General features: G+C 53.6%; 1 protein-coding gene across 2 annotated transcripts in view; it reads right to left on the bottom strand.

Moving 5' to 3' along the window:
- SLC39A11 (solute carrier family 39 member 11) overlaps window positions 1-13,741 on the bottom strand; it is a 98,604-nt gene extending 84,863 nt beyond the window's left edge. Inside the window, exons 1-4 of one of the 2 annotated variants that reach the window (XM_052807957.1) lie at window positions 13,687-13,741; window positions 12,473-12,586; window positions 11,394-11,432; window positions 4,064-4,222 (exon numbers count right to left, since the gene is read on the bottom strand). In XM_052807957.1, coding sequence (XP_052663917.1) covers window positions 4,064-4,222; window positions 11,394-11,432; window positions 12,473-12,580 — 306 coding nt within the window. In that variant the 5' untranslated portion in view covers window positions 12,581-12,586; window positions 13,687-13,741. Of the gene's footprint in view, window positions 1-4,063; window positions 4,223-11,393; window positions 11,433-12,472; window positions 12,587-13,541; window positions 13,661-13,686 lie in introns of those variants that run through there. The other variant, XM_052807955.1, reaches the window with a different exon arrangement.
- Between the last annotated feature and the right edge of the window lie 247 nt (window positions 13,742-13,988).

Genomic DNA, 13,988 nt, shown 5'->3' with positions numbered 1-13,988 from the left:
AGCTCTCCCCCTAGATTATATATTAACTCCTGGTTCTCCCGCAACATCTGTCCTCCTCTCCCTCTGCCTCAAACACTGATCAGCTCTCCCACGGGAGACCCCGGGGCTGCCCCACACCCCCACAGCACCCATCCAGGTCCTGGACCGAGCTCAGCTCCGGCTGCAGACCTGCACCCACCACGATGGGAGTGAGAGAGCTGCTTTCTGTATGCAGACAGATGTTTCTGAGCAAAATGAAGCCTCAAGGTAGAGGAGATGAAGCTGATTAAGCCTCATTATCCTATTTAGCGTAACGATCCCAGAGCCAAGAGGACATCATGCAGCCGGGGAGCGGAAAGAATAAGGTGGTTAATAGAAGCACGTATCCACGTGGGAAGGCAGGTACGGCCGAGCTGACGTGCAGCCTGCGAGGGGTTTATTATCTCCCACGACGGCCAGCTTGTTTTCTCCTCTTCCCTGCCCATACCACCTTCCCAAACCCACCAGCATCACGTCTGTGAATTCCTGCTTGCTCAGAGGAGCATTGAAGGGCGTGATCTGGAAAAGGCAGGAGCGAGGGAGTCCCTGGAAGCCACAGCTTCAACATGGGTGCTCCGCTGTGCCTGGACCCAGCGTTCCACCCAAAGCCCACCCTCGTGGGCACGGGAACACTCGTGGGAACTCCCAACAGCCTGCTGCACTGCCGGGAGAGGTCTTGGGGATCCAGCAGCTCGAAGACAAAGGCAACACACATGCACGGGAAAATCCAGGCGCAACAGCAGCCAGGGACTGTCTGAAAACCGGAGTCAGGCTGGATGCATCCTCTGGACTCTTGTGGGATTCCTCTGCAAAGAGGGAGGCCAGAGCAAGAAACCCATCACGGAAACCCAATAAAACATCACACTCCGAAAAAAACGCAGCCAAGTCAGCAGAGCTGCAAGACAGATTTGAAGGATGAGAATAATAATACTTAATTCCAGCATTCTTACATGTTACAGTAGACCCAAAATAGCTACTCAGTGATCAGGGACCTACTGCGCTGAGCAGTGTTTTTAAGTGAACTCTCCCTCAAAGGCTTTGTGTCTTGGCATTAAAGACCCTCAGCCCCAACCCTTTTTAGTAAAGGCAATAGCATCTCATACACACACACACCCCCCCATCACCTGCCCCTCTCTATCCAGAAGCCTCCTCAAATACCAGCTGAAAGCCACATTCTTATTTAAAAAGTAACTGTAAGGTTAAACTAGAGCGAAGAAAGGAGAGAAACTTGTTGCAGCATCACCGGGGCCAGGGAGGGAAGAGACAGACAGGACGTTCCTTAGTGGTTTAAGATATTCCAGAAACAATAGCAACGTCCTGCTGCAGAACCAGCTCTGCCACTACCTCCCCAGCCACTGGACCCTGCACAGCTGGTAAAGACACACTCACGCAAGGAGACAGTTGCCAAAATAAGGGAGAGCCCCCTTTTAAAAACTCCTGAGGTCTGTTTCTGCAATGGTCTCGCTCTCCAACCGTGCCCAAATGCCCCGTTGCAGTTTGCTGTCCTCCACCAGCCGAGCCGAGCGCTCCCAGACCAGCATCTCCTCCTCCACAAACTCAGCTAAAGGATGAACAAACACGTTAAAGGCTTCACACAGGGAAACGGCGAAAGATAAAGATGTAATAGATTAGATCTGTCTTTTGTAAGGAATTTAATGACTACAGCTGTTCGGCATCATTAACCAGTTTGTCTTGGAGGTTTAACCCTCCCGCCGGCCCCAGCTCTGCTGTTGAGCAAACACTCGGGTACCACTGGAGCCACCCAGCTCCCGCTGGGGCTGCAGCGGGAGCAAAGCCTTGCTCCCTCCCCGCATGGGGTGATAAGGAGTCATTAAAAGCTTTTACTACCTGTTGCTATCCAGCAAACCAATTATGGAGGAGTGCCAGGCAGAGAGACGCCTCTGTGCAAAGAGCAGCCTGCTAAAAACTGATCCCTCGTCCTGCCCTCCCAGGGACAGCGAGCCCCACGGTCTCACCAGCATCCCTTCTCCATCCAACTTAAGGGGAGGAGGGGGGAACCAACCTGAGATTTTAACTGATTTAGAAAGAAGCAAGACTTTTTGGAAGTGAAGTGCAATGGCTTAACCCTTGTCTGAGCAGCACTGGCTCCTGAGAGAGAAGCGTGGGCTCCAAGTGAAGGGAGATGCATCTTGAGCCAAATTCCCTTGCCAGCACAGCCCCAAGGATGGCTCAGGACTGGCCGGGCACTTGCTGATTTTTCATTTCAACACATTCAGCTTTAACCTCTACCCATGCTCCTTCCATAGCACCCCTCGTAAATTCACCAAGTTTCTGGGTACCCTGTCCTCTTCCTAAAGCATCCCAAAAGTCCCATCCCCTGCCCATTGCAGGGTCTCTGACCAGCCCCAGGACCCATCACTGCTGCCTCTGGGCAGGGAACACAGGAGCCCCACGTCCACCGCCAGCTCTCCTGACCCTGCCTGAGTTATCCAGGGGAACGACAAGCGGCATTTTGCATTTGCACAAACTCTAACAAGGTGGGTCCTGCCACTATCCAGCTGGAGGAGACACCCCAACACAGGGAAACCCGCTTTTGCGGGAAGCAAAACACACGGGCAGCAGCATTAGCCACAGGGTGTAAACCCTCTTTGAGCTCAGTGATAGCACACACACCAGCTACCAGAAGTCCCGTGGGACAAGCGTGCAGCAGCACACGCTCTCCTGCATGGTGCAAACAGCTGTGTCGAGCCAGAGGCAGCAACAGTTCCTCTCCCATCAGTATTTGAAGTGGATTAAAAGCAAGATATAATTGCATATTTTTATATTTATATATATATATTTTTATATATATATATATATATAGCGCTGCTCCCTACAAGACCATCGCTACCACACGCACTGGCTGCCCTTGTCACCGCTCCATCCTGCTCTTTGCAACACAAGAATTTCACTTCCCCAACACTCTTCCCCCTCCACATGCTCCCATTTCAAAACGCAGCAGAGGCGAATGCCGGCCATCAGGAAGAAGCGGGTTTTGTGGTGCAACTGTTTATCTACCCTGTTGGGAAATATCAGCTTCAGACAGCTGATCAAATACATCCCAGGCCCCATCCAGCACACTGTAACAAGGGAGATCACTGCGATGGCCAACAAAGGCGAGAGACCTCAGGTTACTGGGAGCAGAAGAAAAAAAGCAGGGTTTGAAGGCAACCAGCTTCCAAGGGCTCCAGCTGCCCGACAGCAGCCCCCGGCCCCCCCGCTGCATCCTGCAAAGGGTTTGGGAACCCTGAGAAGAGCCAGGACGCAGGCAGAGAGTGCAGAGAGGTCTAGGCTTTCAGCCATCCGACCCTGCTGTCGTTTCATTTATTTGTTCTTTACTCTAATGCATCCATTTGCACTGGAAGTGACACCCCGTAATATCAAGCAGTTTTCTTCATAGCTGAGGATGTGTGTGACTGTACGTGTTACCAGAGGCTCAATAAGCAAGGGAGCGGGGAAGGCTGATGCTACAGGCTCCCCTGGACACCAGGATAACCAGCTGTACCCACTCTTCAAACAGAAAGCCTCACAATCCTCACTTATAACCACAGCTAATCCCCCCTTCTACTAAAATAAACAAGAAATGTAAAAAGCTCTTTGGAAGTTTTTGAAAATACCTTTACTAAGCCATTCTTGTGTTTTCAGTTGCAAAAATCCAACAGCTTCTGATTTATTTATTTTTTTGATACTACTCTTCAACAGTAGGATGGTTCATTCAATTTTGAAATGCTTAGAGGGTTGGCAGCTCTGCAAATTAAACCCCTGGGCTGAAACAGAAGGTCACACCTGAACTGTTTGCAAAGTGTTGCCGGTGAAAAGAACAAAAGCAGAACCATGAAGGGAAAAAAAAACAAAAGGAAGAAAAAAAAAAAAAAGCAGCACACAGACAGCCTAAAGCTGCATTCAGCACTGGCAGAGCAACACGGCGTCTCTGAGAAAATACAGTTTCATTAAATCTGTGATAGAAACCAATCTATATCTGGCTCCGGTCACGACAGAGCTGAAGGAAGAGCAGAAGCCCCCCAACCCAGGAACACCTACTTACCAGCACCGGGATGAGCAGGTCAGCAAAGTACACGAAAGCTGCTCCCAGAGCAAAGCCTACGGCCACCGGGAAGAAAGCGAAGGCTCCAAAGCTGCCGGACTCCTCGGCCATGTCGATAGCCGGGGCCAGGAGGGACCAGTAGGAAGCAGCCAGCATGACCTGGGAGACAGAAGGGGAACAGTGAGAACCACGTAGGCACCGACGCCGCGAGGATCTGGCACCGGCTACGGCATGGCAGCGCTGCCCACCCTCCAGCCAAGGAAATCCCTGCGCTTGCCCCCCACGAGCTCCATGGCCATTGCAACCCAGCAGAGCCATCAAAACCCGCTTCCCAATGGAACAAGTCACTGAAGGATGAAGTGAGGTTTTTCCCCCCCATTTTCACCAAAAGTGTTTTTCTTGGCTCAGAAGTCCAAGGCAGCAAGTGAACGACAGGTGCTCATTAGGGTGATTTTCTGTGGGATTAGCACAGCCAGGACAACCCATCAAATGGGAATGGCAGCAGAGTGGGAGCAGGAAAACTGCCCTCCCCTCGGGTGTTTTGCAGGGACAGGAGTGGGTCCGTGACTCTGCCGGCCACCATGCCAAAGCCAGGGGGAACAAAATCCTTCCTGCACCCAGCTCTGGGCTTCTCTGTCACAGAGCAGGCAAGGGAGGAAGGAAACACAGCCTTGATCTCATGCAGAAAAAGAATAAATATCGGATAACGCCTGGAGCCAAGGAGCCATCTCCAAGCTAGCTGAGGGCACACCACGGCTTCGCTATGCCGATTTGAGCCTGCTGCGGTTTAGCTGCAACGTCCCCACCTCGGTACCCCAGACCAAGGCAATCGCAGCATGAGGACTTTGCAACTCCTCTGCTGCTGCACGGACCAACACTTGGGCTGCTCCTGCCCCAGCATCTGAGCCAGAGCGCCCAGGCTGGGACGAGAACAAGGCACAGACCAGTGCTGTCAAAGTCCCACCGTGGTGTTTGACCAACACAGTTTGCATCAGGAAAATAAACCTTTCCAGTAAGCAAAGTGCTTTTTTCCTTGCTTGCTGCTTAGCAGGGAGGGAGAAGGAACAGCAACCCAAAAGACCACAGAAAAACAGAATTTGGGACTTGTGGGGATCTCCAACCCAGCCCTGCTCAGGGTGTTACCCTGTGTAGAGAACAGAAAGCCAAGCAAGGCACCAGTTTCACAAGCTTATACTACAGAACATAACATCAACGTGCATTTTATCATCTTATCTCTTCCTCTCCTCTGCTGCCTGACATACTGGGCTGGCTTAATTAAAAAGTCATCAGCCCAGCACAGCGAACGCCCAGCAGCAGCCTTGGTCCCGGTTTCTCCCCCTGCAGGCGTTCAGCTCCGCAGAAGCTCAGCTGTGACCAGCTCTGGGGACCGGTCCCATCACTCACCAGGAGGAAGCAAGTCAGCGAGACAAGCACAGATGGGCTTAAAAATCACATTGAGATCTGTGTTAGGCTTTGGGAAACAGTATGTACCAGCGAGGGTTGAGAAGCGGTGGCACCCATTGCCACGGGTGGACAAGGCGATGCTCCGAGCTTTCTCCCAGCCCTGTCTGTGAGCAGGGAAGCACATCAAAGGGCAACTTTCAACATAAAAAGGGGTGCGGGATGAGGATCCAGCAGGAATGAACAAAGCAAGCCCAGAGACAGCAGCGGGAGGGATGCTGTGAGGAAAGGTGATCCCACCTCTCTGTCCAGCAACCACTCCCCCCCAGCACCCCACCAAGTCCCACTTGCAGGATGCTCAGAAGAGATGCTGCTCAGCTTGCTCTCACGGCACAAGTGTTCACCCATGGAAGAGAAGTGCCTAACAAACTATTACATTTTAAATCACTTTTAGCAAAGGAATGAGATGCCTATTGCTGGAGACACCAGTCCCTGAGGGATTGTGTAAATCTCAGCTCACTATGAGTAAGAAGAAAGCAGGCTGTCATGTCAGGCTTAACCACGGCTGTCAAACTTCATATTTCAAATGCCACCTCCTTTAAAAAACAACCACACACCCCAACATGGAAACACAACCAACAGGGAAAGGCTTTGCAGAATTATATTGTCATCTTATGTTAAGATATCATTTCCCCATGGAAAACAGAGGCCTGACACTGCTCAGCCTCCAGAACCCGTCACCACCGAAGTCAGCAACGGAGCTCCCACCAGCCTCGCTGTACATGGGCTCCGGGGGAAGATGACAGAGCTTTAAGCCACCCCAGCCGCACCAGCTGAAGGAGCAAACTGCACAGCTGCACCAACCACCTTCACTTGCTTGGGAGGGAAAAACGATTTATTCCTACACCCTTTTATGCAGAGAAACCCCTTGGCCCCACTTGGTAGGGGAGCTGGAAGTCATTGCCCTGCAGTAGCCAGCAGAAGCGACAATGTCCCCGTGCCTCCCCTCAGCCCATCTCTGAGCTCAGGTGCAGGTTTAGGGACACGGGTTTGCCTGGGAGCAGCCAAGGTCCTGCTCAAGGGTGCTAGCTCCTGCCCACCCTGTTCAACATCAGAGCTGGCACTTACCCCTGTGGTTCAGCAGCATCCCTTATCGGATGATGCTCATGAACTAACAAAAGGGTGAAGATTTCTGCCAGCAACCTGATTTAAGTAACAAAAAAAAAAACAAAACAAAACAAACAAAAAAATCACAATCTATGTCAAATCTTTGTTATTGTCCAGCCAGGGATAGGAACCCAAACCCCACCAATGTCACCAAGCAAGCTGGTGTCAAATGCAGGAATAAAAGAGAAAAAGCCTGCCTGGGCTCTCCTCAGATCAATAAAACACAAAGCCACTTCAGTAGAGGGTACAATTTTCTGCACAAAGCCTTCCCCTCGCGCCAGCCCTGCTCAGCCCAGCCAAGACGGAGAGCAGGGGACCCACAGCGCGCCGGCTCGCTGGCACTGGGACACGTGCCTCCTGCCAAACTGGATTTGGACATTTTCACAGAGACTTCGTGCTCCAGAGCCAAGATGCAACAACACCATAAATCCACCAGCTCTTGGGAAAACAAGCTGCGGTTGATGTGGGAGGAGAAAGCACGCAGAAGGCAGCTGCATATCTAAAGCATCCCCAGGTTGTGGGGACCCCAAACCCTTCCCTGGGATACATCAGCGTAACTGGAGACAAAACCCGGGCTCAAAACCCAACTGCCTCATGCTACGGAAAATGATCGAACCCAGGTCTGTGTCCTCACGCTGATGGGAAACCCTCGAAACATGCCAGGCAGCAGGATTTATAACCACACCATGCTCCAATACCACTCCCAGGGCTTGACGGGTCTCCATCGCTGATGCCTGGGCACCAGCGTCTCCTTTCAGGCAGGGATTTGATACACGTGCCCAGTCTGGGCTCTCCCAAATGCTGCAGTGCCAAAAGTCCTCCCCCCCCAGACCGTGGGGCCAGCACTGCCCCAGCTCAACCCACGCAGCTTCAGAGCCACGCAGGAGCTTTTTTTCTGCAAATACAGAATAAACAGGACAACGATCTTTGTCCTCAACAGCAACTGGTCCTGCTGGAGCCCAGGGTGAGGGGGAGAGTCCCTGCACATCCAAGTCTGGTATCACACCGCTGTATTAAAATTAAAGCCCTCATCTCGTCCGCTGCGAGCAGCAATGTCTCGTCACATTCCTGCATGATCATCGAGATGAGAATGGCAGCTTCAAGGGAAACAGCCATGTAGACAGCATGCAGATCAGAAAACCCAAGCTGCTTACAAGTGAAGGAGATCCCCTTGGCAGGACGGGAAAGAAAAGTGGAAGGTGAGAGACTGGCAGGACACTTTCCCTGCCAAACTTCCTAGCTTGACTTCATTAACACGCCAACAACAAGAACTAGCCTCAGTAGACCCATGTAAATTACTGATGCCGTTTTAAGCAGCACTGAAAGGGAATATTCAATACCACACCTGCCTGGTGCAGTTTAAAGAGCATGCCTTTATGATTTTCTGCTTCACCTGGGACAGTGGCAATCAAACTGCAAGCCAGTAAGAGGAATAGCCACATGAGGCTGCAGAGAAGGAGGACTGCAAGTGTTTATGTAGTGTTTATGATGTCTGAGAGCACAGCACCTCCAGCATAACACTAAGATAACAGAGAACATCTTAAAAAAATGTCTTATTTAAGAATATCAAGACTTAAGAGAAAAGCCAGAATTCCACATCAGATGCCCAAGCAAGTGAAGCCTTGTCTCCATGGAAACACATCACCTCAGAGGCTTTCGCATACAAAACCCTCTATTATCCACGATTTCCAGAAAGGGAACTGAGGCAGAGAGAAGCTAAACGCTCAGACATCCGAGCAGAGGTACCGGGCTGGAAGAAGCTGAGCTCCTCTGTGCTGCAGCGACCAGCCACGCAGGTGCCCTTCACCCAACATGACACTTGTGCCATCAGACGTGGTCACCTTGAGCTGTGCCAAAAGGGAATTTTGCTTTGCAGTCGGGATGCTCCCAGAACACGCCGGCAGCTCTCCCAGCACGCCCCAGTTCAGGGCACGGCAATTTGACCATGTGCTCAAGACTTACACCAGCTCCCCCAGATCAGATGGCTTATCTGCGGCGAAGGCAGCACCGAGCCACGGCTTTCTGGATCACAGACTAATGCTGCATCCCAGACCATCCTCCTCGAGGTCGCCTGGACATCCCTGTCCCACATCCTCCTCCTGGCTCAGCAGTGGTAGAGAAGTTTTCAATTAATTCTGGTTTTATTCTGCAAGCTCCCAGAAGACAAGCAGGCAAATGGTTACCAACAGGAGAGAGAACCATCCATTACACCCTGTTTCACCAGCGATCCTGGTTTCGGAGAGCACCATGCACACTCCCCGGAACCCAGACAATTATCAGGGATCCTGAGCTAAGCACCAAAACAGCAAGATTTGAAGCGACTACCTGCCTCTGAAAGCACAGGAAAAGGAGGTTTGCTGGCTCTGACAGAGCACAGAGGAAGTTTAATTAAACCCAGCAGCCCAGATTTCAGAGCACAGATAAAGAAGAAGTTAAGCCCTGTCTCCATCCCAGCACTCTGAGAAACAGCCCATCCGTATCTGCAAGAGATCTACATCAAAGACAGTGTTTTAAACAGAAATCCCTCAGAGCAAGAGTAGTAGCCCACAATCAGAGCAACGTCGCTGTCTGAAGAAACACTTCTTAAAGGGAAGAAGAAAGAGAAAACAGTACAAATAGGTTTCAAAACGAGCTGCTCCACATCCTCCTTTTTCCCCCCTTCACAAAGCCAGCCTGCCTAATGGGGGGATACGCCAGCCCCTTGTCAGACACAAGACAGAGGGCTATGGGCACATCTGGAGCAAACCAAGCAAAAAGAAAGACGAAAGTTCTGACCTCTGGTGCTTTTGCCACATCACTGACACCCAAACACTCAACCACCAAGCAAGGACCTGCTCCCAGTCAGCCCAGCAGCCCTAGAAGCCACTGTGGCACAATCAACCTGTGGATCTCTGGCATCTTCCTCCAAAAGAGCCAGTCCTGGCCATGCAGCATCAGGGCAGGGCTGCAGTGACCCTAGGTAACACAGGCAGCTCACCCCAACCAGCACCTGCTTTGGCAGCTGAAGTCCATAAACATGACCTAGAAACCTTCACAAATTGCAGCTCATGGGTGGTTTATGTGGCAGCACCTTCTGCCAGCAGGACCCCGTCATCCCAGTTTCCGCACTGACGTTCCCCTCCAGACTCTGCAACAACCCCAGAAAAAAAAAAATTCCCCTTTCCTGTTCCGAGCACAACAAATTGAAAGAAGCTGAGGGAAAAGCAAATGTTTGCAGGACTTCTGCTTCACCAGCCGAGCCACACCTCTGCGGCACAGGGATGACTCAGTGCTCCTGGCAGGGTGACGCGGTGGCCACGGGAAAGACGGCACCGCACCGTGCCGGGGCAGCACCGGAGCCAGCCCTCGGCCGGGGCAAACACCCCACCATGTCCCAGTACCTCCCCAGCTGCGGGAGAGCCATGCCAGCTGCTTCAGGAGACAGCGATGCCACAGCGAGGGGACAGCCCAGCCCACAGTGTCCCCAGCAGCATCTACCCCACACCACAAAAGTGGCTCCGGCTTGGCTTGCAGGGAGGAGGGTGTGTCTCCCACAGAAAAACAGCTCAGAAATCAAACCACAGAGGAAAGCTCCAGAACGGGCAATTCCTAACGCGAGTGATTCATTTATAAATGATGGCCCAAGAAATCTGCTACAACAGACGAGTTGAATTATTCACATCAGTAGCAGGTCGCAGGCATGTTCCAGGAAAGCTTGCTAGGGAGCAAACCAAGCTTTGTAACATTTCATGTCACCCACCACGGCAGGCTCTTGCTCAGTGCAGCTGGGTTTGCTTCAGGCATTGGGAACAGCAGAAGAGAAGCTCTTCAGAGCTGCAAACGGTCAAATTGCACCTTGATTAGCGGTGTTGCAGCATCTGGGGGTGCACAGGGAGGAAGGAGCCCCACTCCACGCAAAGCCTCGGCATGAGCGGTGTTACTGCATGCTGCAGGACAGACCACCCGAGCTGCCGGGCTCATGGTTCACCCTGAAACCTGGCAGCATCGCCCACGCTCCAGGTGCCAGCTATACAGCCAGGACACAGCAAGCAGGACCCGGCAGAGCCCTGCACCCCAGCACACCCACCCTGGGAAGATGCACCTTCCACCCAGAGCACATCCCCCAGCTCTCAGGCACACCCCAGCACCTGAGGGAAAACCAAAGTGATTTAACGAGTCTGAATGAGCCTCCACCTGATCCCCATCACCCCAGCAGCTGGGCAGCCAGAGAAGGTTTACATTCACAAGCCCCAACACAATTTCAAGACACACAGTTTCGTGTCTTCCTTTAAGAAGGATGCAATAAGCCCCACATTTAGTGTGCACCCTCGATGTAGAGCTGCAGTGTCTTTATTCCCCCTTCTCCCAAGGGCTTAAAGCACCCACGCTCTGCAGGAGAGCGAGAAGCACAAAGCAAGCTGTGCACATTAGCCTCCAAGACAAGAACTCTCCTGCCCATCTTCATTGCACCAGTGCTCCAGGAGGAGTGATTCAGAAGCCCAAGGAAACGAGAAGAGTTTAACTCGAGAGGCAAATCCAGCCTGGGCAGCTCAACATCCTCATGACCCCCCTCATGCCACCTCCACCCTCACTGAAGAGGCACCGGGACACGACAAGACACGACCTGCACCACACTGTGCTCTTCCCTGCCCCACCTGCACCTCAGGCAATTATCCAAGAAATACTAACAGGAGCAGGCAACCAAACGAAGCGTGGTGGGTCTTCAGAGGTGTCAGCAGGAGAATACAGGCAGAGACAAGGAGTAGAAGGATGCTGTACTTACCCCTGCGGCGAAGCCTAAGCTCCCATCTAGGATCCGCCTCTGCAAAAAAACCAAACACAAAACACACCATTTATTCCCGGCAGAAGCAGCAGAGTGCAACCACGCCACAAACTGCGCAGAGCGGGGAAGCCAGCTGCACCGCTGCCACGCTGAGATAACTTTCTTCTCCCCATTTCTGCAACCCAAGTGATTTCTGTGCTTCTCACACAGAGGTGCCCACCATCCTGGGGTGATGGCACCCCACCATCGCCAAGAGCCTACAGTGCATCCTGGCTCCTTCAACCCACCAACACTGCCCGGACTGGGCTCAGCCCATCCAGTGCCCATGCCAAAGGATGCGGAAAGGCAAACCAGAAACTCTTCTGCCCATCTGTGCACGCTGCCCTGCATTTCAACCCCTTGAAGATTTTGTTTCCTCTAATAACAGGCTGCTATAGACAAAGCCATTGCTCTTCCAGTAACCCAGCATGTATCCTACCCACTTCACTCCCAGTGCAGTTTTTCTTCTTTAGCACATCACCCTCCCCCAGGAAGAAAACCAACATGCTACTGCAAAGGGAATCTCACTTTGCAACAAACTCCTGAATAAATCATCACAAGAGAGAGGCATAAATAATAAATCCATCCAGGCAATTTCAAACACAACAGCAAGGGGGGCCTCTAATTTTGGAATACAAGATGACTTAAAGATCAGCACTTTGCTTGTTCTGAGCACGGGCTGACCCTAATCCTGCACTGGAGACGTGGCAGCAAAACCAGGTTACAGGAGGAGAACCTGCTGTTCCAAACACAGAGCCCTGCCTGCGGCTCTGACCCATCTCCCAAATGCCGTGAGCTGCGCTACAGCACATACCACAGCCCGGGGTCAGGAATTTGATTTCCTTCTCCTCTTCTGTGTTGACACGCAGGGGAGAAATGAGCTGGATTTTTCCTCCTCCTGCCCCAGGACCTCCCAGGGCCAACATCAAGTCCCTCACGCTTAGAACCAGGCAGCCAAACCCACCCACTAGCATAGCGCAGCCCTCCATCCCGGACCCCGTTTCTCTCCCCGGGGTGGAGGACATGGTCCCAGCACCCACCTGCCCACTGGAAAACACAAACACCAGTGCCGAGCCAGCCGCCGTTAGCCCCCAGGTGAGGAAGGTTCCCAGCACCGACTGGATCACCGGCCCGTGTCCTGGGATCATGCTGACCTAGGAGAGACGAGGTGCGTCAGGAGAAGTGCCTGGCGTTTCGAGACAAAGAATAACCCCCAAATTCCTCCCTGGTTAAGGGGTGAGCGCCCCAAACCCCTCCTCACCAAATGGGACAGAGTGAGCTTAACCATCCTCCCTGCACCACCTCTCTAAGCTTCTCTCTCCCCTTTAAGTACACCTTTGCGATATAATCCGAGCTCAGAGGAGCAGCAGGGCCCAAGGAGGGATGGGATGCACCACATCCCACCTGGTGCACAACCCCACGCTGATTTTGGGCTCAGCCCCCCCCCAAGCCAGCACCAGGGCAGAGAAACTCAGGAGAAACACAAAGAAACGGCGCTTAAACCTCGCCAAGCTTCGTCCCACGTCCCCGGGCGGTTCCCAAGCACACGCATCACGTCCCACTCCTTGGTGGCACTTATTTGTGCCGAAATCCAATTTTTACTCGCGCTGAAGGCGAACGCCCTCACAGTGCCCGGCTCGAGGGTACCCCGGGACCAAAGGAAAAGGGGAACGAGTCCTGGGGATGGGGCACCAAAACACGGCTCAGGGCTGTGCCCGAGGGGCTGCTGAGGACCAGGGGAGGGTTATGCGAGCACACCGGGGCAGGGCCCAGGGAGCAGCACTGCTAAGAAAATACACGCATGTGTATAAATATAGACTCATAGATACACAAAAACACGCGTGCATTTATACATTTAGATGTAAATGCATAAAAATACACACGCTATTGCCTTCTCCCCCCCTCGAAGGCCCTCCCGGGCCCCCCCGGCCTTACCCCAGAGCCACTGCCAAACCCTGCGGGGTGGGTGCCCGAGCCAGACCCCCCCACCCCAGCTGCCTGACCCCAGGGAGAAGGAGACCCTCCGTCCTGCAACCCGCGCTCCCCCAGCACCCCGAGTCCCCCCCAGGTCCCCAAGGAGGTGGGACCCCCCCCCAAAACAACCCTTACCGCAGGCACCTCGGCCCTGAGTGCCGGCACCCTGCATCCCCGGGCCCTACAGCCACCAAGCTGGGCCCAGAGCTCCTGCAGCACCCGAACCCGGGGGTCCCCAGCCCGTGGCCCCCCCCCAGACCCGGACCCCGTCCCCGCTCACCGCCCGGCGCTCCCCGCCGCGGACCCCGCCGCCACTTCCTGGTGCCGGCACACGTGTCGTGGCCGCCGCTCCGCCCACCACCGCGCTCGCCGCCAATAGGAGCGCGGCGGGGGCGGGCCGCCCGCGGGCTCTGCGTTTTGGGGAGGGTGAGGCGGCGGGACAGCGAGGCGGGCGGGCGGTGCGGGCGGGCGCGGCAAGGAGCTATATGCGGGGGGGGGCTGTCATTGTCACGGCCACCCCCGGGTACGGAGCGGCCCCCCGCAGCAGGGTGACCCCCAGGGTGGGCTGTTTAAAGGGCAGCT

The sequence above is a fragment of the Harpia harpyja genome, chromosome 14, assembly GCF_026419915.1.
Source record: "Harpia harpyja isolate bHarHar1 chromosome 14, bHarHar1 primary haplotype, whole genome shotgun sequence".
In the NCBI taxonomy this organism is placed as follows: domain Eukaryota; kingdom Metazoa; phylum Chordata; class Aves; order Accipitriformes; family Accipitridae; genus Harpia; species Harpia harpyja.
The sequence above is the reverse complement of the archived record's forward strand: the minus strand, read 5'-3'. Positions and strand labels throughout refer to the sequence as shown.